Source organism: Mus caroli, chromosome 9 (genome assembly GCF_900094665.2).
Source record: "Mus caroli chromosome 9, CAROLI_EIJ_v1.1, whole genome shotgun sequence".
Lineage (NCBI taxonomy): Eukaryota > Metazoa > Chordata > Mammalia > Rodentia > Muridae > Mus > Mus caroli.
The window spans coordinates 22567557-22595199 of NC_034578.1; the positions used below are offsets into that span (position 1 = coordinate 22567557).

General features: G+C 48.5%; 1 protein-coding gene across 2 annotated transcripts; it reads left to right on the forward strand.

Moving 5' to 3' along the window:
* On the forward strand, positions 1–27456 carry B3gat1 (beta-1,3-glucuronyltransferase 1). 2 transcript variants are annotated; one of them, XM_021172143.2, is made up of 7 exons: positions 1–370; positions 17679–17773; positions 17918–18064; positions 21782–22290; positions 22932–23228; positions 23831–23931; positions 25268–27456. In XM_021172143.2, exons 2-6 carry the CDS (start codon positions 17770–17772, stop codon positions 23915–23917), a joined length of 1044 nt encoding a protein of 347 aa, XP_021027802.1. In that variant the 5' UTR covers positions 1–370; positions 17679–17769; the 3' UTR covers positions 23918–23931; positions 25268–27456. The 2 variants fall into 2 exon arrangements, with proteins under 2 accessions (XP_021027802.1, XP_029337787.1); XM_029481927.1 differs by having other exon boundaries at positions 37–370; positions 17679–17789.
* Positions 27457–27643: the final 187 nt, after the last annotated feature.

The following is a 27643-nucleotide window of genomic DNA, read 5'->3' on the forward strand; positions in this document are numbered from 1 at the left end:
ACGCGCTGGCCCGCTCGGCTGGGCTCCGGCCGCGCGCCCAGCCATCCCGGCCCGGCCGGCCCGCGCGTCGCCTCTTGGGGCTCCGATCGCCGCCCCGCGCCTCGCCACCTGCGCCCTCCTGCGCGCTCCAGGGTTCTGGCCGCTGCCTGGCTGAGCCCAGAAGCAGCGGGGCCGTGACAGCGGGCCGGCCGGGGCTGCGGACGAGTGGGCCGGCGGCTATGAAGTGGCCCCCGAGGGCACGGAACCGGAGAACGCCTCGAGAGAGAAGCGCGCGCATCGCAGGGCAGCAGCCTTGGGTCGCTGGGGCCAGGGTATAGGACTGCCACCCGCTATGGACTGCGCCGGGGACGATATGGACTCGCTGCCGCAGGTCAGTGTCCGGCGCCCTGAGCCCCCACCTCCGCGGTGCACAGAGCCCCTTTATGCGTCCCCATCAGTACCCACGCCATGTCCGCCCGCGTGCGCGCGCGGTGTGTGTGTGTGTGTGTGTGTGTGTGTGTGTGTGTGTGTTGCACAAAATAGGGACATCCATCAGGAAATAGGGCCGGCTGGCAGGGCCTGCACCTGAGGGGATAGAAAATAAAGCTAGAATGCTGCCTGCCCCGCTCCATTAGGATGAAGGCAAGAACTGGTTCTCTGAGTCTTCTAACAACTGGTCTTTCTCTTAGCTATTCTGTCCCTTGCCACCTCAGCAGGTGGTTCTTGGTGGCCCATAGGATTATAGGAGAAGGGGTCAGCTCTAGCTGCACCCCTACTCACCAGCAGAGACCCCAATCTCTCTGTCTTTCCTGGACATTTACAAATTAATTCTTCTCAGGGGAACCAAGTGCCGCTCATCTTTCCTGTGGGTGTTGGGAGCCAAGAGATGTGGAAAGTGACAGTGAATCTTAGAGACCTTCAGTGCAGTAAAGCGGAAGGAGGCAGGGCCAGGTCATTACCTTCCTTTGTGCACTTGATCATACAAGTTCAGAAAAGGAAACTGAGACGTGAAGTAAGAGAAAAAGTATCAGATCCTGCATGCCAGGGAACCGGAGTGTCAGACTCCTCTTAAGCAGCTCAGGTCAAGAGCCCACCCACTCCCAACTCACCCCACCCACCTACAGGAACTTGGTTTTCATGAGCTACCACTTTCTTAGCCGGATCTAGTCCTAGTGCACTCACTGGACAGCTTATAGAAGGTGGAGCTGAGATGACCCCCAGATACACAGGACCTTGAGCAGGGCTTTTTGTTGACAGTGGATTCCCCCATGCTTGAGGGATACTTCTTTACGGAGACCAGTTTAGCTGGAGTGCCCAGCAGAATCTCGATCTTGGACTATCTGGCATACCGTTGCAAGTGAATGAGACGGCTATCCATATGCCTGACAGAGAAATAATGTTGTGCGTGTGGTGTGTGTGTGTGTGTGTGTGTGTGTGTGTGTGTGTGTGTGTGTATAAATGGCAAGCACGGGGCTTCACAAGTGACTGCTGCTGAGGTGGGTATTTAGCTGTGTAGGGCTGTTGTTGTTCTAGTCTTCTGTCCTTAGCATCTCCCTTTTCTGTCAAGAGTCACTACAGAGAGGAGGCATTTCCTTTTAGAACCTGCCCAGTTGGTGAGCACTGTTGAACCAAACATCAAGTCCTTTCTGTGTTCATGCAAGACAAAGATCCTTGCCATGAAACCTTTGCAAAGCCTCCCACTCTGCTCAGATCACTTGCAGGATCCGCCAAAGTCCTGGGCTCGCATTCTGTCTCCTCTCTGCCCCTTTCAACAAGAGAAAAAACGCTTCCAAGGGTGATGGGACCAGGGAGATGAATGCATGCATACCCGCACTTGGCACTGAGACCATTGTCTTGCTGCTCCCATTTGTACAGCTGTTCTTCAAGGGCTTAGGGATCACCCTGTGCCTGTGGGCGTGGTTGGATCTGTGCATGTGCTTTCTGGGTGAGGTGCTACTGAATGCTCCACCTGAATCCTGGGCAGGAAAATCACTAAAGGGGACCCAATTACAGGATGGGAGCCTGTAGCAAAGAACAAGCTGCCCAGAGGAAGAAGCCCACTTCTGCTCAAGCTTTCATTAGATTTTAATTTTCCCCACAATGTTTAGGGAGGACCGAGTCTATTGTGCCTTCATGATATGGAGCCCAGAATGATGAGATTTTTATAAGGATAAGATATGGAAGAGGGTGAGCTGTCTAAGGAGCCAGGCTCTAGGCCAGGGAGTCCAGTGGCAGCATGTGGCTAGAAGAGAAGAATAAGGATTCCTGAATGCTTCTCTGGCTGTAGGAGAGGCCGGGCTTCAGCGAAAGGAGAAATCAGAGACTAGGAGAGGCAATGAGACAGAGGCAGAGTGAAGCCTCAGACAAGGTGCAAGCCTTCTTCAACAAATCTGCACACCATAACTTTACCAATCACTCTCTCCTGGGGGAAGCCCCTCACTGGAGCTGGTGGACTGTCTACTGAGAAAGACTCTGATGGAGTCAGGGTGGCTCACAACATGGATAGGTCATGAAATCAAATGCAAACTGCTCCAGGACTATTAAGGAGAGCCACCTGCTGTGGCATCACCCAGTGAGAAGGGTTGTACTCCTTCTGGCCTTTGCCATTCTTACCTGGCATGTAGTATGGCAGAGAAGGAGGCAGAGTATGGACAAGCCTGACACCTAGGGAAGAAGGAGAGAAGCCTCTGTCGTATGTATCATCCTTCTTGTCAGGGCTCCAGATGAGCAGATCTTTGGAAATCCCCCAAGAACCAGCTAAGAGACATAGTCACAAACCAGAGGTGAAAGACCTCTATAAGGGCTTGCTGGGGTCCTTCATGTCAGTACATCTGTCCCCAGCTAAATGGATTTTGACAAAAATGAGTCCTCTTAACACATGCTTTCCTTACAGTCTATAAATTGGGGAAGTAACATCTTTTTAGACTGTTAAGGATAAGGGCTATGAATGTTAATTTCATTTACATCTTTTATACATTCTCCTTCCCTCCCCTAGTCTCCCAGTATCTGGGTCTTCCTCCCCTTAACCTATGTTAATCTAACCTCCAACTTTGAATTGGACCCTACCTTTCCTGATCCAGAACCAAGTTACCCAAAACATCTCTCCATTGAAAAACAGCAGGAATGATATTTTCATATCTAGTGATTTTTTTTATTTTAATCATTCCATAATATCAGCAAATGATTACCTAAATTTTTTGAGATTTATAATCATGAAATCTATGACCACTTTACTACCTATGTTGAAAGGTGACTATGGCCAGAAGTCACCCAGAATTCAGTCCACTTGCAGAGACTCGCAGTACCTACTGTGTCCCAGGCCCTGCACCTGGTGATGAGGACATATCGCATTAAACAGTCTAAACCCTGTGCTTTCTATTTAGCTTTGGGGAGGTTGTGTGGATTGCTTGCATTTTTCCCCTGCAGCTACAGCAAATTTACTTTTCTAATGAGGTTTAGCTCCGGCCAATATTAAAATGAGTCTGTGCTCCCTGCGCACACACCAGCTGACAGCAGTACAGGAGTCAGGCTCTGCGCCAAATTCCTGGCAGGGATTACGGCTTTGCCATCACCAATATCCCTAAGGTGGAGAATCAAAGTCTAGATCGAGAGCTGGATGGGTTGGAGGACTTACCATGCCCAAGGGATCAGAGGTCTTCTACTCCATGTGCAGGGCTATGGGCAAGATTTTTCTCCCTGCATGCATAAACTGTATAGTCCAGTCATGTGCTCATGTGAAGAAAAGGAGACAGAAAGCAATGAAGGGCAGAACAAATGTCTTGGTGGTCAGGAGTAACTTAGTACCAGAGACCAGCTCCCCATTTTCACAGTGTGGCCTGGATTGTAAGGGTGAGGCTCTGTCATCTCTATCCTGCTTGCCTTCCTTGTTTCTAGGGCAGCGGAAGGATCTGGCCACTGGGGCCAGATTCAACTCTCTAGGTTTAGGATTGCCACTAGCTAGTTGACTGTGGATCAGATCTTGTGATAACCAGTGTTGAGTATGAGCTAGACTGCTTCCCTTTGCCCAGTAAGCAGCCCCTTACCACCCCAGCCATAGTTAAAGGACTCAAGAGCCACCTGTGGCCAGGTGGCTCCATCTTGAACAATACATTCAGAATGCTGCCTGCAGCCCAGAAAGCTCTTAAACAGTTGTTGTAAGCACAGAGGGTTTGGCATACTGTGGTCACAGGAGCAACAGAGGCTAGACTCATATTCTGCCTTTGCCTCATATTGGTTGTATGACCTTAGGGTACTGCTTGCCCTACTATGCCTCTGATTCCTCTAAAATGGGAGTAATATTAAGATGGTGAAGAGGGGATGAGTCAGTGTAGTTCGTCATGCTAATCACTCAGAGCACACAGTAGCGGGTGCCTTTTTTGTTTTTTATTTGAAAATAGAAAGCAATTTGTATTCTTCATTTATTTAGCAATTCACAGAAGTACTTGCCGAGCAGCCCACTCTGAGCCATGCTGTCTGCCATCAGCGTTTGCCCTTGCCTGCAATGCTAACCCCCTCCAGGGCCTCTGTTTCCTGACCTGAGATAGAATACAGCCTTGGAGATAAAATACAAATGGGAGTGTGTCCTTACTTTAAATGACTGCTGCCAGATAAAAAGGGCTGCTTGCTGTCTGAAGGTGGGGAAAATGGAAATTCATTCTCTCTCTCTCTCTCTCTCTCTCTCTCTCTCTCTCTCTCTCTCTCTCTCACACACACACACACACACACACACAAAAGCAGCACCTAAGTCCAGCCACAAAGTCAGCCACAGTGTCATCTAGCTGAGTGGGATAAAGGGATTTGAGGGAGCTCTTTCCTAGACCTATTCCATCCCTAGTCTTAAGGGTAACAAACTCAAGAGGCTGTGTCCCTGAAAACTATGGAGGCCAGAAGCCAGGAAGGCTCCTGCCAAACAGGAACCAGCCATCACCTACCCAGCAACCGAGTGAGTGAAAGCAAGCATGGCCCTAAGTTCACGTCCCAACTGTGTTAGTAACTCAGTTGGATGACAAAGCCTGTGAAGTGCCTGTTTCCTCATCTGAAGTCTGGAGGCCATGAACCAAAGAACACCAGCTGACTCAGCAAAGTCATACCACATAGCCCATCTGCAGTGCATTCAGGAACTGGTGTCCCAAAGGTGGGGCGTAGCAAGTGCAGATAGCAGACCGGAAGCATGTAAGGAACGGGTGTGTGGATGCCCAAGCTCCCCGGGCCACCAGGCTTCTCCAGCCTTGGGCTCTGTGACTCCAGACTGCTTCCTACACTGCTATGAAGGGACGGATGCCACAGTGGCTCCATCCTTGTGTGAGGCCTCTCAAATCTAAGTGTCTCTTCCCACAGTACTCTAACTTCCCTAACACCCTGATGGACTGTCTTTGGTGAACAGACATACCTACAGAGGTTGGTGAGGGGTTGGGATCCTAGGTGGCTTAGGACCTGGTTCTGGGGCTTCTAACTGCTCAGAGCCTGGATCTGCAGCCTTCTGATTGGAGAGTCCTATGCTTGTGGCTCAGAGATTGGGGATCATCCTCACCACCCCAGTCATCACTACCCTGGCACCCAGTCAGAGCAAAGCTGCTTCCAGGAGCTGTTCCTAGCTGGTCCCCAGGGAAGCATGGTGGATGGCATCATCCATATATCAAGGAAGAAGCTGGGTCTCAGATACACTTCTGTGGCCATCCTAGTAGACAGTTCTTCCTCTCAGCACCCCTCCTTATACCCTTCTTACCTGCCCCCTCAGCTCTCTTGCTCTCTCCCCGCCACCCTTTGCCTGAAGGCCTTGCAGTAAAGAACACTGCTTTCAAAGGTGGAGGGACTTAGCAGCTGGCATGTGCTCTGCTTAGCCACAGGCCAGGGACCCTGGCTCTGCAGCCTGCTTAGGGTGATGAACAGCCACCAGGCATGCGATTTTCTTTCTCCGTCAGAGTTTCTGAACTTAAGCTGACGTATTACTCTCCTAACTCATCACTTGTCGATATTAACTTCGTCTCCCCCTCATAAATCTCCCTCTGTGTCTCAGAGCAAGCGGCCGCTGCGCTAGCCTCCTCCGCTGCCAGGCTGCAGGCTGCTGCCTATGAATACCCACTATGCTAAGGGGTACACCCACCGTTGTGCCCTGAACTGATTTCTTCATGGTGACATTCCCAAGAGACAAACCAGAAAGGTACGATGACCACATAGGACACCAAGCCTAACCCAGCTTCAGGGAAAGCTTGCTGGACGACCTGCTCCTTGAGAGCCCTGGGCCCATGAGACAGTCCTTATTAGCCAGGTCTAAATGGACCATCTGTACGACAAGGCTTTTTAATTTATTGTGTCAAAAATATGTGACATAAAACTTACCGTCTTGCCCATTTTAGGTATACAGTTCAGTGGTCAAATATAGTCACTGTTTTATAGAACTCATGTCCACCTTACAAATTGGAAGCTCTACATCTGTTGAGCATCACCACCCGAGCCTGGCTTTGTGCTTCCACCTTAAGTACACATCATCTGAGTATATCTTACATTGTTTGCCCTTTTGTGACTCGTTTGCTTCTCTTCTAATGTCCTCAAGATTCATCCACACGGTGGCACATGTCAGGATCTCCCCTCCCTCTTTGTAAGTAAGGTTGTAACATGTGCACACACAACATTTCATTTCAACATCCAGTCAGTGGACTGGTTCGTTTTTGCCAAACCATGGAGAACAAAGTGCTAGATCGATAGTGCTTGGCCCAGTTGCCCATCCTGATCCTGGGAAGACACAGCAGATATATTAGTACTCAGTGTGAAGTTTTACTTCAAATGCCATGGGAACACAAAGTAGGCAGGAGAGCCCCCATTTTATCTGGTGTCTGTTTGGGCTTCTGTGTGTTCCTTCCAGCCATCTCGTGTTTCCTAAGGATCCTCAGGTGTCCATTCCCCGAGATGAGCATGGCCTTCCCAGTTCTGGGAACTGAACAGCTTAGCAAGTATTAGGACAAAAAGAAGTCTTTCTCATGAACATCCTGGCCACAGAGGGATGCCAATGTCCTGTGCGATTACCACTCCCTGGAGCCCTGAAGGTGAAATCTATCTTCCCTTTTAGCATCCTTGTCTGGGCCCAGAGCCCATGAGGCCCTAGAGAGCCTTCTGGGGGCATAGCAGGTAAATCTGCTTTACACTATTTAGGCTTCTTTGCAGAGAGATGATCAGTGATATATAGCCACCCTGCAGCTTGCCATGTAATATATAGTCCAGAGCACACATAGATAGTGTCAGCATAATCTCTACATGTAGGACTTAGATTTAAGGTACCCTCCATCGATCACATACATACTTGCTGTGTTTACGAGGAGTGGCACACAAGCTGGCCACTCTGGCTATAAGTATACTCAACCAACTACCACCAGCACATCATATTAACTGTTTCTTACCCTGTCAGGAGGAGTAGCTGATGCCTCAGCATGAACCTTGGGGACAGAGCAAGCGTACTAGGAGGGGGAGCTTAGAGTTTGTAGGTAGCAAGAATGAAGTTTCCAAGAACTTACAACCTGAGATTAAAGGACAGGGAAATCACTGCCTTCAGGAGGCCATATAGTCATATATCCCCATTGACATACCTCAGTACACTAACTTTAGCCATAGAACCTACAGAAATTCATAGTTCTTCTTTAATTTGGCATCTTGGAGGATCCACAGAGATGTGGGGCTGGCCCATGCAGGAAGGAGGGAAGGAAGAAATAGTCTTTAGCAGGCGTCAGAGCACCAGGACAGCCTCAGTGTCCGACTCTCATCTCCTCCAGCCTTTAGTCCCAAGCCTCTGCTGCTCGGCCTGAAAAGGCAGTGCCATAGAGAGAGTGCACAGAGCAGGGGTTCAGGTCATTGTTAAGGAACATGCTGTGAACAAAAGCAGGGTGAACCCAGCAAAAGTGCCAGGTTCCAGGCAACACAACCCTCCCACGCGTGGGAAGCCTACCTTCCCTGGGTCACCCCCGTTTATAATGCTACAGCGTGCCAAGCACCTACATACCCAGGATCTGAAGTCTCTGCACTGCCTAGCTGTAAGAAAGAAAAGAATATGCTAGAAAAACTGCCCAGCAAGCAGCTGGTACCAACCCCTAGGAAACAACTGAAGTGTTCCCCTTCTCTTCATCTTCCACGTGGTGATTTCCAATGGAATTTTAAAAGTCTTTATTAGCACATATTAATTTTATGTAATAACATGTTTCATTATGATTTTCACGAATACATGGAATGTATTTTGATAAAGCTGTTTGTTGCCCTCTCATGCCCCCTCCCACACCTGGAATTTTGTTTTTAAAACAAGGTGATAGTGCTTGCTGCCACTACTATTATATTCTTCATGATCTAAGTAATTTCAGTGCTAATTGTGAACCAGATGCTTCCAATGGATTCCCTCAACTGACTACAAATAGCCCTGGGAGGGATACAGTTATGGAGCCTGAGATGCAGAGATATTGGTGCTGTTCCTCCTTTGTGTTGAAGCCTGAGTCCCAGGTGGGAATGGAATGCACAGGTTTGACCTGGAGGACAAACACCAGATCCAGCAAGTGCATGGCCATTGACAAAACCCCACACTTGATGACTATACAATCATAGATGGTTGGGCTTGGTGAGGCTAGGGAAGGCACAGGGCTCAGGAGCATCTTGCTTTGCCAGTACCTTTCTCTAGACATAGCACGGACCTCAGCACCAAGGGAATGTGAAGCCGAGAATAGCCTTGAACATCATCAGTGAGAAAGTCTGTGGTGGGGGAGCAAGCTGGTGTCAGCTGACCCATCCTCCTAGGATAAAAAGCCCTACAATAACCTGAAAGGCTCTGCATGCTATATCAACATACTCAAGGTTCAGGCTCTTGGCTCCAGGGTTAGATCCAGTCTGTGGTCCGTAGCCTGTCTGGTCCCAATACCCAGGTCTAGTAAGGATCAAGTAGGTTTCCATTCCAGGCTCTGCCCTGTGTATGGGCACCCTCACTCCTTACTTCATTCAGACAGCCTAACCATGGGCTGTCCTCTGTCTTGAGGTTCTCAGAGGGCAAATGCGGTATCTCTCCCAGCCTTGAAGCCAAAGACTCCAGGGGCATTGCAGTGCCTCTCAGTTTAGGACTATTCTCTGCCAACTGTTGGTGCATGGCAGCCTGGCACAGAGAGAGATGTGGCCTCCTGGCCAGCTGCCTACATGGCTTCTGCTGCTGCTGTCTTGAAGCAGCTGTGGTTCTAGTAGTCCCTATGCCTGCCTGGTATCAAAATAGGCTGAGTTCCTCCTTCACAAAGTAAGCATCCATTGGTAGTGTTGACCCAGTGGGTGTTCAGTAACTGTGGAACCATACCCACAGATGTCCTGAGCAGCCCACAGGCTTCTTGCGGGGTACTAAGCAGAGCAGTAGGCTGGGTATAGAGAAGTCTCCAAAACCAGAATGGGTAAATAAATAAAGAGAACTTGATATACTTTGTAGAATATAAAGGTAGGACAAAACCCTGTATGGTCTCTTTGTGGCATTGAGTGAAATACACTGCTGGCCCTGTGACTGCCTCCAGGGAATAAGGTGAGGTGGGTAGGGAGAAGATATGAGAATGTTCCTGATTGGAGGAAGTCAGACTCACTAGCTCCCAGGGTTCATAATGAAGGAGAAAAGGGCAGCATTTGTATTTGCTGGCTCCTAAAGGTTGATCATGAAGCCTGGGCCAAGGCTGGTGATCCACTCAGGGAAGAGGAAGAAAGAAAAGCACCTGTCTGTGCTCTTCACTCATTCCCACACTCAGCGCCTGTACAGACATTGAGCAGTGGCTCCTGGATCACTGGTGATCCCCCAGATCTCTTCCACTTTCTACCTGTGGCTGAGCCTTTGACTCCAGGGGCTTACCATCACTGCCTCACACCTACAAACTGGTCCTATTTGGGATTTGATTTATTTTATTTTATTTTATTTTATTTTATTTTATTTTATTTTATTTTATTTTAGCAAAAGGTCACAGAGTAAGGGAATCTCAGTTTCTTGCCATTTGAGTGTGCAGCTGCCGTACCCAGAAGAGAAGAGCTGTCTGTCGCAGGGCTGAGAGGGAGGACTTGCCACTCTCAGACAGAAGACTGTGAAGCTCCAACAGGAGCTCACAGCAGACCTTAGCCAAAAGAGAAGTGGTAGAGTCACACACTACCTGTTAGCTGGGACATTTGAGGAAATACAACCCCTACCTCCCATGCCTCAGCTTCTTCATATATTAAAAAAGAAACACTTTGAGGTTGTAAGGGTTTAATGATTAAATAAGATAAACAGCACAAGAGAACTTGGAAGACACCCTCGTGAGATCTTTAGAGGGCTGCCTCCTACTCCAGCACTGCAGAGAGAGCAAACTGGCGTGTTGGCGTCAGCCCTTTTATAATAATCCCAGGCCTGAGTTTTGGAAGCTAAGGGCAATGAGATATCTTTTCATTTCAACAGGGACCCAAGCACAAGATTCTCCAAGAGGCCTTAGAAGCAATCACCAAAACTGAGCTGTAAATTCATGCTTTATCATCAGGTGGCATACTAGACCTGTGCACACATGTACAAGTACATATGTGCATCAAAATTTCACTCGCATTCTGAAATCACTCAGGAAGCGCTCTGTGGTTTGCCATCAGCTTTATTGTGTTTTCAGAATGGAAAATTTAATACCAATCTTTCCTGATTCAAATTGGAAGTATCACACCTAGGAAGATGAAGGGCAGGGAACTGAGACACTTTCATCAGATGAATGCTTTCTACCCCTTCAGCATCATGAGGGCAGTAGGTAGGAATACCATGGCTGATTTGAAACCAGACTTCCACCTCCAGTGATAGCTACTGAACATGGGTGCTCACCCCTACCCTAGAGTTTGATAACAGAAAGCCTGACAAATAGATGCAGGAGGGTGGAGGCCACAGAGGGAGGCCGATTTATAGCTGAAGGGTCATGGGGTAGAAGATGCTCTGTGGAGCTGGCTCCCATAGCATTTGTAAGCCTCTTTCCCTGGGTCAGCCTTGACACTAACTTTTTCCATGGCTTCATGTCATGTGGTAAAGCCAAGGTTAGTCCTTGAGAAGAAACTTGTCTCTGACTATCTCAGCACCTCTCTTCCTCCATCTCTTCTCTTACAGGAGCCCTAGGGGAGCACCTGGGGTTTCACTGGAAGGAATCAAAGGGAAGCAAGCTAGGAATACCATGCCAGGCCCTTCACAGGCTGGGCAGATAAAGGTTACAGAAGTATCTGTTTATTAATACATGCCAGATTATTTATGCAAACTTTTCCCTAACTACCTAATAACCTACCTGGGGAAGCACCATCTTATTACTATGAGAAGATAAAGATCTCAAAAGAGAAGAGAGGTCCACAAGATGCCCAGGGCCCAAGCTCAAGCACCATTGCACCATCCTCCATGGATCCCTCTTTCCAGGCAGAAGAAAGCAAAAGTGGGCAGAGAGGCAGTAGACAATGGTAGAACACATGGCTTGGCTGGTCACTGGGATCTGTGAAGGTTGGGAAAGAGCTGAGGAGCTCAAAGGAGGAGAGAATGACCTGGTGGCTTGTGGTAGGCAGGGGACCACTAAGATGGCCCATGTGATATGTAACTCCATGTGTTCATATCTCAGTATCTTCTCAATGCCACGGAGGTGCCAGAAAATATTGATCTGTTACTGCCAGCGCTACAGTGCATCATGTAGGACTTCAATTAGCTCTGGACTCTTCCCTTGCTGATTTGGTACAATAGAAGGTCAGACAGAAGGGGGGCCCATATGACAAGGAACTATGGCCCAGACAGGCTATCAGAGGTACACACCTGTGAGCCAATGAGCTTTGCCAACCTGAGTAATCATGGGAGTAGATTCTTCCACAGTCAAGCTCACAGATAGAAATGCAGCCCAGCCAATCCTTGGTGAGACAGGAAACCCAAGCGTAGAGTCATGACTCAGACACTGAAGATAGCAGATACATGCTATTTTAACTTCCTTAGTAATTAGGAATTTGTTAGACAGCAATAGCTAATGAAGTTGATTCCCTTGTGGACGGTGACATTCCCTCCCTAAAGTTGGCATGTCTTTCAGAAGTCCATGCAAGGAAGAAGAGATAGCAGAAAGAAGAGCAAAGGAGGTAGGAGAAGCTGAACCTCTCCCTCATATTAGAATGTAGAGTTCTTTGCAGATAGAGACTTCCTCCCACATCATGGAGGTAAGGGCTGAATGGCCCTATGCTGTCTAGCCACTGACCTGTAACTGGACACTATATACCTTCCCCCACCTAGCCACTGTCCCCTTAGCATAACCAGTCATCCGTCACACCTCTGCTGTATGGTGGCTCTTAACTGGTGCTCAGTTCTCCAGCAGTGCTCCAGTTTCTGTGGCCTGCTTGCCTCTGCCCATCCTCAAGCACCAGGCAGTGAGTTATCGGCTGATATTCTGCCTATTCATATCCAAAGATGGCTCCACAGAACAAAATATGGGTGTTTGATCCAGATCCTCCTGTGCAGAAGCTCTGTGGAAAGTGGGTGGTTTTGTAGTTTGGTCTATAGACCGCTAGCATGACCCAGGTAGCTTCAGGAAACCCAGCTGGTAGGTATCATTATTTATGCTGTTTTAATGTCTGCCATGGACTAGAGAGGCCTTGGCCTCACAGAGAACCATGCCAAGATAAAACCCTATTTTCATTTTTAACATAATCATAATCTAAATATAACTCAAGGCTGTTTCCATAAGAAAAAAATCAAAGGAATTACCTTTTTAGAAAATTGACAAACCATGTGGGTTTTGACAGAAAAGAAAACGATTCTTTACACCAAATCCGGGATGACACAATGCCCCTTCTCCCTGAGTCCTTGGCTTGGTTTCCCAGCTGGAAGGAGACACAATGACTGGAGATCAGACCCACATAAGTACCACAAGTGCCCAGCATCAGGGACCAGGGCACAAAGAAGGATGCCATAGCCATTTTCTGGTCTGGTCCTTGCTCTCTCCAGGCAGCATACAGGTAGGATGAAGAATCCCTGTTGCCTTAGAAGCCATATAGCATCTTACTGATGCAGAAATCTCCAGTGAGTGGGCCAAAGATGGACCAGGAGGACCAGAAAGCAAGACCCAGAGGAATGACTATAAAGGAGGTGTGGTGGATATTGAAAGGAACAGAAGCCAAGGTCCACAGCCTCATCTACATTTTAACACTGAGATTCTGAGCATATCAGGGAGCTTCTCTAAGCTCTCACGTCCTCCTATGAAAGGTGGGGACAAGGTCTCCAACCTACCATGCAGAGCAGTTGTAACCACCAAAAAGTTGAGCTTTACAAAACTGCCATGTATCAAGGTAGGATTTGGAGTGGAACTCTTAGAAGACCCCTCCACCCTCCTCCCCATATGAGTGAAGAACAGAAGGCTCTACATGTCCTTTATGTATTTAAGGGATTGTCATACCAGGAGCAGTCAATTTCTATGCCCTGCACCCCAGGAGAAACTGTGAGGGCCGAAGGCGGCATTGCTGTGGCTGAAGGGCTGGGGCTGGGTTAATGAAGTATGGATTGACTGGGCTGCAAGCTGATTACCTCTGGCATTGGGCTTTTCCTGAGCAGTGCCTGCAGAATCAATACTAATCCCTTGATCCCATTAGGGGCTCCTGTAGATCTCTGGAACAAAGTCTGTGCCTCTGTTTCTATGGAGAGGCTCTTGGTAGGGAAGAGAGATTCTGGGGTTAGGGCCAACAACACCTCACTACCTTTATACTCTTCACAATTTACCTAGCCCTTCTGTTTTCGTCCCCCTTCCTCTAAGGGCCAAGAATCTCCCCAGTCACCAGAGTCCCCAGTTCTGTACCTCCTGAGAAGCTGACTATGATCCTATAGAAAGAGGTTTAGTAGACTCTGTCCGCTCCCAGGCTCCCCAGTGTGTTGCACATTCTTCTGAATGTGGATGAGAAGTGTTCTATGGGGTGGTTTGTTTGTTTGTTTCTTTGTTTGTTTGTTTGTTTGTTTTATGATGCTGGGGATTCACACATACAAGGCAAGAATTATCTCACTGATAACACCACTGCACAATATGGAAGACACATCTTCATTGGTCCTCTAATTGAGAAGCTAACTACGTACAGAATTACTGGACATAAATCCTTAATGCACAATTAATATTTTTCAAGTGGAGATCAATAAGCCCATCTTCAGGTGCCAGGGGTATTGTTTAAATACCCATGGGCTTAGAAGAAAGCCTTTCTGTCTCTGTAAATCTGGCCAGCATTAAGCGCCATTACACACTACTCTGACCCTCTTGGGCAAGCAGCTACTAGTCTCTCCAACCTAACGTCTCCTCCAGCCTTGGATGATACAGTGATTTGAGCCCCAGACACCCCCAGTTTTCATCTGTAGACCACAGCTCTTTGAAGCCTGCAGAAAAAAAATCCTGTGACTAGCTTTCCTCAACTATACCTGTCTCCAAGTTTTTATAGTTTTCAGTGTGACCTAGTTCCATGGGGAGCTGTAATGGTGGCCCTCCGAAACTGAGTCTGGTCTCACACACACCCAGACCTCTCTTGCCTTGTGTAGGACGTGTCTTCATCCTCATAGACCCCAGTCATCATAGCTTCAGGTTGTTAAAACAGCAGCACTGAAAATGTATTAGAACTATTCCCGTCAACGTTCATGTTTTAAATCTAAAAGCAGAGATGAGGGAAGTGAAGAGTGAGAGCACAGTAACCCCTAGGGTCTGTCCTGCCACTGTCCTGGCTCTCACTTCTCATCCAGTGGCCACTCCTCACTGAGCTTTATCTATTGTACCCAGAATATAGACTTTGTTCCTGTTTGTGAAGTGCTTAGATAATACCAGGAGAGTGGATGTTCCTCGTGTCTGCACTTGTTGGTAAGAGAAGCCATCAGTCACTGGGGTCAGTCATGAGCAGGTGTGTGCACAGCATTAGAAATCATGAACATAGCAGACCCTCAGCCACTACCTGTCCACACTGACATGTCCTTTCTCACCATAAAGCCCCTTTCAAGTGCTGCTTAATTTTTCAGGCAATCTAGTCTCTCCACCTTGCCTCCAAGCTTCTCCAAGATTTCTGTTGCTTCTTCTGTCAGCCCCATCCAAGGCCCCAGAAACCACTGTGAGATTCATGCAGATGCCACAGGCAATCCCCACATTCTTCTGAACTCAGGCTGAAACCACAGTCTTCAGAGGACAAACCACGTTGGTATGAGAGGCCAATGTAGGAACAGCCTGCACCACTGGTCTCCTGCCCACAGGCAGGCACCATTGCCAGTGAACCCATCCCCTGCTGGCCAGATGGTGTTCTCCAAGTCTGGGGGTGCTCTCTGCTCTACTTAATAACTGCCTGGTAATTAGCTCCACGATTTTGCCACTATGCTTATAATAGCCTCCATTAAAGTTATGGGGTTTTCAAGCTGTAATGGCTTCCAGAGTAATTAATGCACAACTGGGTTTATTGCTAAGCTTATTTTTAGAGCTTGTCTCTCTGCCTCCCCTCCCTTTTCTTTCATAGATTTTTTTCTGACCAAAAAAGAATGTGATGAAATTAGACACCCCTACATGGATCAGGCCCCTACATCAGGCCCATAGCATTGTTCCTTCTTCCTGTTTCAACATCCAGCAAATACTGGGATTGACAGTTAAGGTAGCTATGGTGGAGGAATGTGGCGCTTAAGCCAGTACTTATCCAGGCAATAGCTTAGAGTCACGTGGCCTCCATGTAATTCAGGCTCTGTCATTTCTCATCTCTGACCAGGTGCAAATTGCTTACCCATATTGCTTCAGTGAATCCAACTACAAATAGAAACACACCAGTGCCTACCTCTGGGGGTAGCTGTGACTACAGCCCAGAGTACATGTGTTAACTGTGTCAGCCATCTTTGTCCTTGGACAAAATGAATGCTATAGGACATCCAGTTATCATGAGCAGTGTACAGGCAGATATAAAGGAGGCTGAATGAGCAACAGGTCTAAGTAGCTGCCCAGGAAGAGAGTCATAGAAGCAGGAAAGCACCCCACATAGCCCAAGGCCATGCCATGCCCACATTCTTTCTTCTGCTTTCTTAACCTGGACTCAGAACCAGGCTCATTTTAGAAGTAGACATTTCTGAAGCCCCAGCCAGGTCTGACCTCCCTCTCTTAGTCTGTTGTCTGTGTCTATAAGAGAACACCCAAGACTGGGTTGCTTATAAAGAACAGGAAGCTTTTTGCTCTGTGGTTCTGGAAGATGAAGTGCAAACGTGTGGTCTGGTGCGGACTGTGTGCTGCTTCAGTTCATAGAGGAAAGCAGCATGAAGAGTGGACAGCCATGGAAGAGAGGGACTTAAGAGGTCGTCCTGCTTTAGAACAACTTGCTCTTGAATGAGCGAGAAAGGCATTAATCCCTCTCAATGACGCAATCATCTCTTACAGGCCTCTCCTCCCAACACTGCCCCAAGACAAATCCCACCTTATGTTTCAGAGGGAAAAGACTAGATCTATGGGGGACCTGCAGAGGACACCATACATTTGCCCCTCTGGTTTCATTCCCTAAGGAGTGATGTGCGGGCAGCTGACACTGATTCTAGGAGCCATGAGTCTTTCATGAGAATGGCTGGCCATGGGATGCTGGCTCACTCAGACCTGAGAAGAAGAAAAAAAATGTACACTATTTCCAAAACTGGGCCACAGAATGTTTTGGTTGGCCATAACTTTCGTCATTGGCAAAGACCAAGAACACATGTGGGCTGAGTAGGGCAGACAATATGGCCTCTGGAGTGACTGCCTACCATGTAATGATGGGCTCTAGCTTGATGAACATGTTGAGGGACAGCCAGAGTGCCAAGTGCTCCTACCAGTTATGGACCCAGTAGCACCTGCTCAGGAGGGGCAGGAGGAAGAGGAGGAAAGGATGTGACCATCCCCAAGGGAGCTAAGAGCTGGTCACACTTACACTCCTGTCACAAGGGAGCACAAGGTCCCAAAGAAGCAGCTACTAGCAGATCCTCTCCAGAACCAGGAGTGAAGCCCATCGGGTTGTTCTATAGTAAGGGCCTTGGCTTCAGGCTCTCACAGCTACCATTTTTGAGAAATGTCTCCCTACCTGACAGCGCCTCAGAGAACAGCCCCTCCTCCTGCTGATGCTCACCTCTGACCTGAGGCGCATCCTATGAGAAGATGCCCTAAAAGAATTCTCTGAAGACATAAACAGAGGAGGGCCCTTGGGGTCTTCTTCCCTTGTGGTGTCCAATCCTATCCACCTCTGTTTATCCTTGAAGGAGGTCTGCTAAGTCTTACACTGGCCCAAAGCTATGAAAAAATTACCTATACTAATATGTACAGCATAGCGCCAGAGTTTCTGGTACATTTCTATCAGGGACCACCCTGGGTGCTTTCTGAGAATTAACTCATTTGATTGTGAGAACAGCTTTGGAAAGCCGGTGACTGATCAATAGTTTAAAAACTAGTACAGAGTTGATGGAACTGGCCAAAAGCCACAGCTTCTGCTCAGGTCCAATAGAATTGAACCATGGCAACTGTCTCTGAAATCTGTGTCTTTAAGCACTGCATCCTACTGCTCTTGTATGTGTCTGCTTCTCAAGGGAAGGACACAGGCTCATTCACCCAAGCAGCTGTACAGAAAATGCTCTGGGGACATGGATGATCCATTGAGAAACTCCAGATGCTGTGAGTCTGGAGTAGGACCACCTCTGCAATCCATGGCCACATCTCTGGCTCATCCACCACTGCTCTCTCTTACAGATATCAACCTCTGAAGGCTCCTGACCTTGCCCTGGACTACTGCCCCTTCGCAGACTCCCATCAGGCTGGACTCTGCCAACTTGCTTCCGCAATGGGTGGGTGTGAGCACTGGTGAGAGTTACTGGCCAGTGTTCGGCTTCTGCCTCCCTGTGCCTGGCCGGCCGGCCCATGCCTGTTCTTTTCTTCCTTGTGCTGCCGGCGCTCCGTGGCCACCCTCCCCTGACCTTGCCACCGCTCAGGTAATGAGGAGCTGTGGGTGCAGCCAGCCTTGGAGATGCCGAAGAGACGGGACATCCTTGCGATTGTCCTCATCGTGCTTCCCTGGACACTGCTCATCACCGTCTGGCACCAGAGCAGCCTCGCACCTCTGCTTGCTGTGCACAAGGGTGAGCCCACCCCCACCCCACCCCCCACCCTGTCCTGGCTTTGATAATAAAAGCTACCTTCCTATCACACTTTATTCACCTGGACCCAGATCTTGCCTTGGGGGAATTTGGGGCCCTCTAAGACTCCACTGAAAGCCTCCTCCTGCTCTTCTCCCTGCTCCTCTTCTTTCTGTCCCCCCATCTCCCCATACACATTGTTTTAAGTACCTGGGATTTATTATAATCAAGTATGAATCTCAGTTTCCTGGAGGAGTGGGTATGCCAGGATATAAGAGGCATCGTGGGGAGACACTGGGACTTTTGGTGAGGAGGCAGAGGGAGTGGAGCAAGCTAGGACAAAGCCAATAATGTGGTCATTTCAGATAGACAAAGGCCACAGAAGCTGCTACACTGGCTCAGAAGCAGATGTTTTGGTTTGCTCCAATGTTCCTTTCTTAAGACAGCTATCTTACTCTATTGGTCTCATTGGCCTAGTACTCACTCGGTAGCCCAGACTAGCTTCAAACTCATGGCAATCCTTATGCCTCCGCCTCTTCAGTGCTGAGATGGCCAGCATGCACTGGGTTCAAAAGTGGATGATTTCTGTGGGCTTTTGGATAGTAGCATGGTTTTGCCTGTCCTGTATTTGGGTCTTGGGTGATTTTAGGCCAGCGGAAGATTGGCTGTGGGTAGTCTGATGGAGATGCAGGAACCTGGTCAGTTGTTTACTAGTTCTATAAAAGAGGTACTGCTCAGAAGGGCCGTCCTTTCTCTAGTCCAGAAGGCTCTGAACTGTCAAAGCAGTGTCAAATTTTAAATGTTAAAACAAAGCAGATTAATGTGCGCGCAAACATGCACACCCAGCTTAGTGCCATGCAGAGAGGTGGCAGGGAAGGTGCAAGTCCCGGCCTATATTGTGGTTTGAGAGAGTGTTTCAGGTTTTGTTTTAATTTTGAATTGTGGAGAGACAACCCAAGGCTTACTACATGGTAGGTAAGTGCTATACCTGTAGAGCTACAGCCCAGCTTGTATGGTGCTGCAAATCCTTTCAAGTTTCCTGGTTAGAAGGCTAACTGGGTAAAGGCCTGAAGCAAGGTAGAGTCTTCCCAAGAGCAAATAGAAAAGCTGAGATTAGAATAATGTCATTCTACTTATGAGTCTTGAGACATCTTTTTTTACTCACACCCAGATCTCCACCCTCAGACCTGCCTTGCCTCCCACATCTAGCTACCTCTCATTCAGTTTTACTAAAGCCGTCTTCTGTTCCACCTAGCTGGGACACTAAGACAGGCAGCAGGTTCTCCCACTGCAATGTGTACCATCTTTCCTGGGAAGAGGAAAACGGAAGGTGCCCAAGCCCTTCCCATAACAGATGGATGCTCTGTGGTAAGACGTGGGGAGCCCCTATAGTCAGAGACCTCAACTGATTTGGCTACAACAGTGTGCAGATCACAACCCATGCTCTGTCGTCCACTGTAGAATACAGTCAGCCCAACATCCCTGCAGTTCCCCAGTCTCCCTGCTGCAACCCACTGCCCTTGCCGGGCACTCTGGTCCTCAGCATGATGTCATCGCCTGCTTACAGCCCATTGCCTCTTTTGGGGCCTTGTCAGTTTAGAATTGCAGTTATCCTACGAATACATCATTCCAGAGGAGTTAAAACTACCATATATAAAGTGACATAATGTCTGTTGTCCTCTTGGCAGAGTGAGGGTCAGACACATCACACCAAGAGCCTTTGAGGAGTCACAGTTGCAAAATTCCTGAAGCCAGAGTGAAGGATGGAGTGCAGATTTCAGTCAAGCCCTGACACTTAGAGAACTTCTCCAGGACATGGGCTTCTGCCTGTATAGAATGATCTGGATAGCAGAAAGCTGTACAAAATGGCCCTAAATCTTTACCCTCAACCCGAGTTTCCAAAATATTATCATCTACTAGATAAATGAATTCTTATTTCCTGGTCAGAATATCCTGGGCATTATCCCTTTTCTTCAACATTGTTTCTTTTCAATTTAACCTCCCAGTTCAATTAAGACTCCCTGTTGATGAGCTACATCTCTGCCAGTCTCCCTGACCCCTCCCACACTCACTCAGCATTTGGTCTGCAGCCTGGGTATCAGACACCACGTCCCTTGTGATATTAGCTTGTAAGCACTCCCTAGGAGACAAAAGTGGATTACTTGGGCTCATTTGCATTGGACTACACACCTTGCAAAATGACCTGTTTTTAATGTTGAGGAAAAATGGTAGGAGAGAACAGGGGGATCATGGCTCAGCATCCTCTCAGTGTCCATATTCCAGCCCTTTCTTGTGGCTTGCTCCTACCATCCTCACCATAAATACATGGAGCCACAAGGACTCAGGTCAGCTAGTGTCCTATACGGGAGTTGATAGTGACTGTGCCTAGTAGTGATCCAAGCCCTGATATGTGTTGTTAGCTATACAATAACACCATCGAACATATGTTATTAGCATTAGTTAATATTATTAGCTCCATTCTGTGGCCACTAAAATCAAGGCACCAGAAACTAAGAAACTTATTCTAAACCTCACAGTTTGTCACAGCAGGCAACAGGATCTGAGCCTAAGATTCCAAGTCTGCCCTCTAGCAATGAACACTCCTACTGAGATAGGTGTGAGCAGTGAATGCTACACTGTATTTGACTCATGAGTCCTTCAAATCCAAAAGCATCACTTAGAGAGCCAGGACTTGAAGTCAGGAACACCAACAGCCTTGATTGTTCCTTCTAGCAGGCCTGCCAAGTTCCCCACCCAGGAAGATCTTCCAGATGTAAGAAATCTTCAGAGCTTCCCAACTTGGAACAAGTCACTTTTAAAAAAATTAAGAAAGTAATGGCTGCTCCCATGTCTTTGTCCATGTGTCCAGAGGGACAGGCTTCAGCAGTATCATTGTCCCTCCTGGTATCCTTGGGGTGTAGATGTGAAGCAATTAGTGGACACCAGGACAAGAGAGCTGTCCGTAGGTCCAGAGAGACAAAGTCATGTGTCTAGAAAGGATGAATTGGGAGGTAGACATCAGACTAATGGAAAAACTAAGCAAGTGTCTCCAATAAGGAAGAACATCTAAACTCAAATGGCATTCTATTCAAACCTGTATTGTCAGCTAGAGTAAAGTCCACTGGAACCAAATGCAGTGGTTAACATGCTATGCTGTGTACCCAAATCCAAAGAGCTCCTACATAAGCCAGGAGAGAGGGGCCTCACTTGACTAGAGGGTTTGTTTGAAACCTTACATTCCCTTTGAGATCCAAACTTCTGTAGCCACCCACCCTCACCACTTTCTGGCTTTGTGGAATCTATACCATTGAACATAGCTGTTCATCTCTGCTATGTGGTCAGTTTTGCCATACGAGGTGAGAGTCATGGCATTTTTTTTTTATTTAGAACCTAATGCATTGAGGAACTGGAGATAGATGACTAGAAGGTGACCAGTTGCATTCAAATAGCCACACCCATGTGAAGTGTAATGAAAGGGTCATCTCTGGGTCACCCCAGGAATCTAAACTAAGAAAATTCTCATGAGAGTTCCAGGTCTATAGGTTGGAACCTCGGGTCTAAAGATGGAAGTGAGAAGGCAGGCCCTGATGTTGGTTCTTCAGAGGGGCAGAGAACAGGGACTGTCTTGGAAGGGTGGGTGACTTTGAAAGCCCTATATCAGAGCCAGGCCAGCGCCCTCGTCCCCCTCCCTCCCCGCACCGCCTTCTCCCACCTCTGCAGATGAGGGAAGTGACCCCCGCCATGAGGCACCACCCGGTGCGGACCCTAGGGAGTACTGCATGTCCGACCGTGACATCGTGGAGGTGGTGCGCACAGAGTACGTGTACACGAGGCCGCCACCCTGGTCCGATACGCTGCCCACCATCCATGTGGTGACGCCCACCTACAGTAGACCGGTGCAGAAGGCAGAGCTGACGCGAATGGCCAACACACTACTGCATGTGCCCAACCTTCACTGGCTAGTGGTGGAGGATGCTCCACGCAGGACGCCCCTCACCGCGCGCTTGCTGCGCGACACTGGCCTCAACTACACACACCTGCACGTAGAGACACCACGCAACTATAAGCTGCGAGGTGATGCCCGAGACCCTCGCATCCCACGTGGCACCATGCAGCGCAACCTGGCCCTGCGCTGGCTGCGGGAGACCTTCCCACGGAACTCTACTCAGCCAGGCGTAGTGTACTTCGCGGATGATGACAACACGTACAGTCTGGAGCTCTTTGAAGAGGTGCGCTAGGTACCAGAGGAGGGAGAGAAGCAAGTGGGGCTCCAGGGGACTGAAGGATGTGGGGACCATAGCAAGATAAGAGCAAAGGATACTAACCATGAGGGGACAATGTGGCATGCATTGACAAATACAGGGAGCCCTAAGCTGGGCAGAGAACCAGAGAAAGAAATGGGAAAACCTTAGTATAGGTTAAAGGAACCCAGTCCATTCAAAGGATGACTTGAGGCTTATAGCTCCCACACCCTAGTCCAGGCCTTAGAGGTAACTTGTTCTCTGAAAGAGACCTGCTTATGGGGTCATTTAACTTGGCCACCAGAATCCTCTTAGGTGGCCAGTTTGACATCTCCATTTAGTTTTCAGGGAAGTTCATTTCAAATTCTAAAATGACATTACTGAGAGATCGTATACAAGGGAGGAAAGACTATTGGGCCATATTGAAAAGGCTAGTAACATGTTGGCTGAGAGATGTCTTGCATGCAGCCTGGGTCAGAATCCTCTAGGGTTCCTGTAGAAATCAGTAGCAGGTCTGGAGGTCAGGCTGGTGGGGACCCACATACTCATTAAGTGACCCACCTCCTGTGGGAACAGGTAGTGTTTTATTCCTAGATTCAAATATCCTGACTCAGGTTCTCACCTTGTAGATGCGCAGCACAAGAAGGGTGTCCGTGTGGCCTGTGGCCTTTGTTGGTGGCCTTCGGTATGAGGCCCCACGGGTGAATGGGGCAGGGAAAGTGGTTGGCTGGAAGACAGTCTTCGACCCCCACCGGCCCTTTGCAATAGACATGGCTGGATTTGCCGTGAACCTCCGGCTCATCTTGCAGCGAAGTCAGGCCTACTTTAAGCTACGTGGTGTGAAGGGAGGCTACCAGGAAAGCAGTCTCCTTCGAGAACTTGTCACCCTCAATGACCTGGAGCCCAAGGCAGCAAACTGTACCAAGGTAAGACCCTCTTCAGAACTGACAGTTGGTACTGCAAGCATCCCACACACCTTTAGACCTTCTGTAGATCAGGGGGGAAGATGAGGGTTTTCTTGTTTTCAGTCCTCACCCAAGATGGTATCTTATTGTGAGTAAGACGATTACCCTGATAGGCAGAGAAATGGGGAGAAGTTTCCATTGAGGAATTCCAAAGATCTCTGACTCTCCATAGGAGCGTCTATGACCCCTGCTGAGCACACACATGTACACATTAGTGAAGGTGCACACTTGCATACATGCACATATACACAGCACATGCATGCCTGCGTATGTATGCATGTACATAGACACAGATACATACACACATGAAGACTTGAGAAATCTTGAGATGTGTCTGTTTTCTGTAGCTTTCGATTTTCTTGGTCTCAGAAGATGTTTTGAAAGTGTCACATATACAAACAGCAAGAAAGAGGGGAGGAGTGAAGGACGGTTTAAAAACCTTGATGGAGCAGAAGTAGACAGGGAGGGGGCAGAAGAAATACTTGCCGCATGTGAAAGGGAGCCAGAGGGTGACAATGATCTGAGGATCAGCACCACTTTCTTTTGTGTCTCCGGATATGCAGATCTTGGTCTGGCATACACGAACAGAGAAGCCAGTGCTGGTCAATGAGGGGAAGAAGGGCTTCACCGACCCCTCAGTGGAGATCTGAGACTAAAGATGCAGGTAGGAGAGAAGGCCAGACTGGCCAGTGCAATAGACAAGTGGCACCAGTTTGGGACACATCCTCCATCTCCAAGGACTCTTCCTTTGGGTCTTGTGGGAGATCAAGACCCATGTGGGCAGAAGCGTGGCCAAAGATTCTGTCCCCAACAACTAACTGGCTGCTTCCATGCATAAAGCTGGGTCCTGCTGGTGTCACTCTTTCCTTGTTATTGTCCTGCTGGCCGTGGGGTGTGACCCACAGAGACGGGGTGCAGTATGGACTTGCTCACGGGGTTCTGTGGATAACTTCTAACATGGAGCTGTGATGAGGATGCACCACACTAGATCAGTATCCCTGTAGCTTTCTTTCTTTTTTATTGTCCACATTTTTAATTAGCTATTTATTTCATTTACATTTCCAGTGCTATCCCAAAAGTCCCCCACACGCTCCCCCACCCACCCACTCCCACTTCTTGGCCCTGGCGTTCCCCTGTACTGAGGCATATAAAGTTTGCACAACCAATGGGCCTCTCTTTCCACTGATGGCTGACTAGGCCATCTTCTGATACATATACAGCTAGAGACACGAGCTCTGGGGGGTACTGGTTAGTTCATATTGTTGTTCCACCCTGTAGCTTTCAATAGCAGGTGAAAGAGCTCACTAGGCAAGCCCTAGAGCCCACTCCCAAGCCAAGGTGCCACATTTCTGTTTGGCCTAGTGACATTTCTCTGCTCCTGGCTTTTTCTTAGGTGGAGAGCACTGAAATCAATCTCTGCCATGTAACAAATCCTATGCAATAGATCTTTTTTTAAAATTTGTCTATATCCCTTTGGGTTAGGTCAGAGTATCTGCCTACACTTTAGAGGTGACAGTGCTGTCAGAAAAGCTAAACAATTTGCCCAAAGTGGCACATTAACCCAAGAGATTTATGCTAAATGATTGGCCAAGCAAAGTATTTTTGCAGGGCCTTTTGTGCTCTTGCAACTTGGATGCACTGCTCCAGGACTTGCTACTCTAGACCCTACCACAGATCCAGGGGCTTGTAGCAGACAATTACATTAAATTTTTGCCTGCAGACACCATGTCTCTGGAACTATAGGGTGTCATCCAGGATCCTGAAATCCTTGGCCAGTGCATCTTAGAATGTCTTGGTACAAAGCTTCATCCCATCTTTTGCCCTTACATGTTACTAGAAGAACTGCTACCACTTGCTTTTCAAAAATGTTTCCAAGGGGACCCCAGGAGGCACCATGGCATCCACTAGGGGCTTGGAATCAAGCATTCTGTTCTACTTGCAGCTCCAGCTCCACCTTGCTCCAAGCTGACACCCCTGTTGTTCCTACTTTCCCCACACAGGAACCTCCTTCTCAGACCCTGATCTTGGCCTTCCATCCTCTCCCATGGCTGATAGTCACTCTGAGGCAGACTCCAGAGGAACAACTCTTATGTATTCCGAGGGCTTCCAAGAGAGCCCAGCTTGATGCCAGGATAAAAGACAGAGAATTTAAGCACAGAATCCCAGACCTGTGGTCCTCTACAGCAACATGGCCAGGGGCTTAAAAGACCAGAGAGCTGGAGATTCCAGTTGCCAGCCAAGCCTGTGCTCGGCACATCTCCTTGGAAGCTTCCTACATTGATGGGGCTGTGTGAGCAGGGGACCCTGCCTTGGAGTGATGCTGGGGTGAGGGAGGTCAGAAAACCCTACTGTGGAGTGCAGCATGGCTCTCCATGGCTCCCTGCTCTTGGGCCCAGCATGACTATACAGCATGTGCCCAGCCAGGACATTCTGAAGACCAGAGAGCAGCCTGGGGCATGAAGATGCCCCAACACTCCTCTTTCACACCTGCTCTTCCTCGGAGCTGCTCCCAAATCAGAAATACCTCTGGCTCTCCTCTGGTTCATGTTTACAGGACATAAGGCTGTCTTGGATCCCACCTGGCACCCTACCCTGCATTGGGGGAGCCTGAGCCTTCCTACAGCTCCCCCTGTACCTCAGGCTGTAGGAGAACAAAGCCCTTTCCCATGTCTCTCAAGCCTCCTGTGCCAGAATCGGCAAGGTGGTGGGCTTAGAGCCAGCACAGGTCACAGATCAACCTGGATTAAGAACCAAGTCACCCCAATGTCCACACTGCCTCTCCAATACCCCTGGGCTGCAATGCCCCTTGCTGGGTTTGGACTGAGGAGACAATTGCCCTCTTCCTGAAACCCCTAAGAATCACAGATCTCGGGGCCGCAGATAACAATAATAAAGAGGCAGAGCTCTTCCTGAAAAAATGTGAGACCCAGCAATCCCAGTCCTTTCCTGAGCCGATTCTGTGAGGGGTGCATTAGCATGGGCTCAGGGTCAAGAGCAGGAAATGTCTATACACTGAGAGAAAGGGCGACCTGAGCACATACTGCTTTAGAAATCACTCTGTCTCACACAAAATGGGAAAGCTTGCAAAGCCAGCCTGCCTCGTGCCCACTGCCCCTTCTCCACCCAGACAGAACAGTATGCTCACGCTGTTGCACCTACCCAGCCGCCCAAGAGAAGCATCTGCCTGGGTGTTCCGCATCTGAGAGGCCCCTGGTCCTGGCTACAGGGGGCCCTCTGGTGGTAACCTCACTCCAGCTCCTACAAGTTGGAAGCACAATTTTCCTCCCAAGTGGGGGGAAAGGAAAGGGCGCAAGCCCACTGAAGAGGCGTTTATTTTTTAACTGCTAACAGCTCCCCTCCCACCCCACCCCCTGCTCCATTAAAACTCATAGGACAGGCCCGGGAGTCATTCCGAATCCACTCTCGGGTGGATGAGACTCAGTCCACACATCTAACTTTCAGAGAATAGCATCAGCTGCCTATTTTGAAATGAATTTAACTTCTCACAGTCTTCAGGAAACCACCTGATGGGATCAGACCCCACAGCCACCCTGTAGGACATCTCCCCCTAGCCATTTATACTTTGGATATTGTTTTGGAAATTTACTCCTTGGCATCAAATGAGAGGCACAGGGAATCTATCCGATGGGTGAATTTATGTCTGGGCACCCTACTGTTCATTCATAGAAACTGTCAGTGAATGCCAAGGTCAAACGGGCTGCTGAGGCTGCCTTCTTAGCCAAACTCAGTGCTCTTTTTAGGAAACTGAAAACAAAACAAAAGAAAACAAAACAAACAAACAAACAAAAACGAAAATGGGGATTTTTACTTTTCACATTTTGGCAGATGCTACTTCAGTTATTTTCATGTAATGTCCTCTCTTCACTGCATGTGTATTTATTTAAAATTACAACCCTGGTGGACTGCGGCCTTCATCTCTGTTGGGAATGAGTTTGAGGCAAATCAGAACTGGGTCCATGATGACAACTTTCCCTCCAAACCCAGGCTGCCCCCTGCTCCCTCGATGGAAAGCCCCACCACAGAAGAGTTAAGCCAGGGGTTCAGGAGCGCCATGGGCAGAGGCTGGTGTGAGGGTGGGGCCCAAGCTGCTGCACCATCTGGTCTGTTTTTATTTAACTGTATTTAATTTGTTTTCAAAATTAAAAGTCAAATATGGTTTTTAACAGTTGTAATCCTCTTCAGCCCCTGTCTTATTTTAGTCTTGTTTATTAATTGAGCTGTCCAACAAATATTTACCAGATGCCTGCTATGAATAGGCATTCTTCAGGGACCCAGCACGTAGAGGTCTTCATGGGGCTTACCCACCAAATACAGGAGACCATGATAACGACGCAGCATCTCAGATGTGAGCTGCT

Coding starts and splice junctions, on each gene's coding strand:
- B3gat1 (XM_021172143.2), top strand. Junction 18,065..21,781: donor TCTGCTTGCTGTGCACAAGG/GTGAGCCCACCC, acceptor CCACCTCTGCAG/ATGAGGGAAGTGACCCCCGC. Junction 22,291..22,931: donor GTCTGGAGCTCTTTGAAGAG/GTGCGCTAGGTA, acceptor CTCACCTTGTAG/ATGCGCAGCACAAGAAGGGT.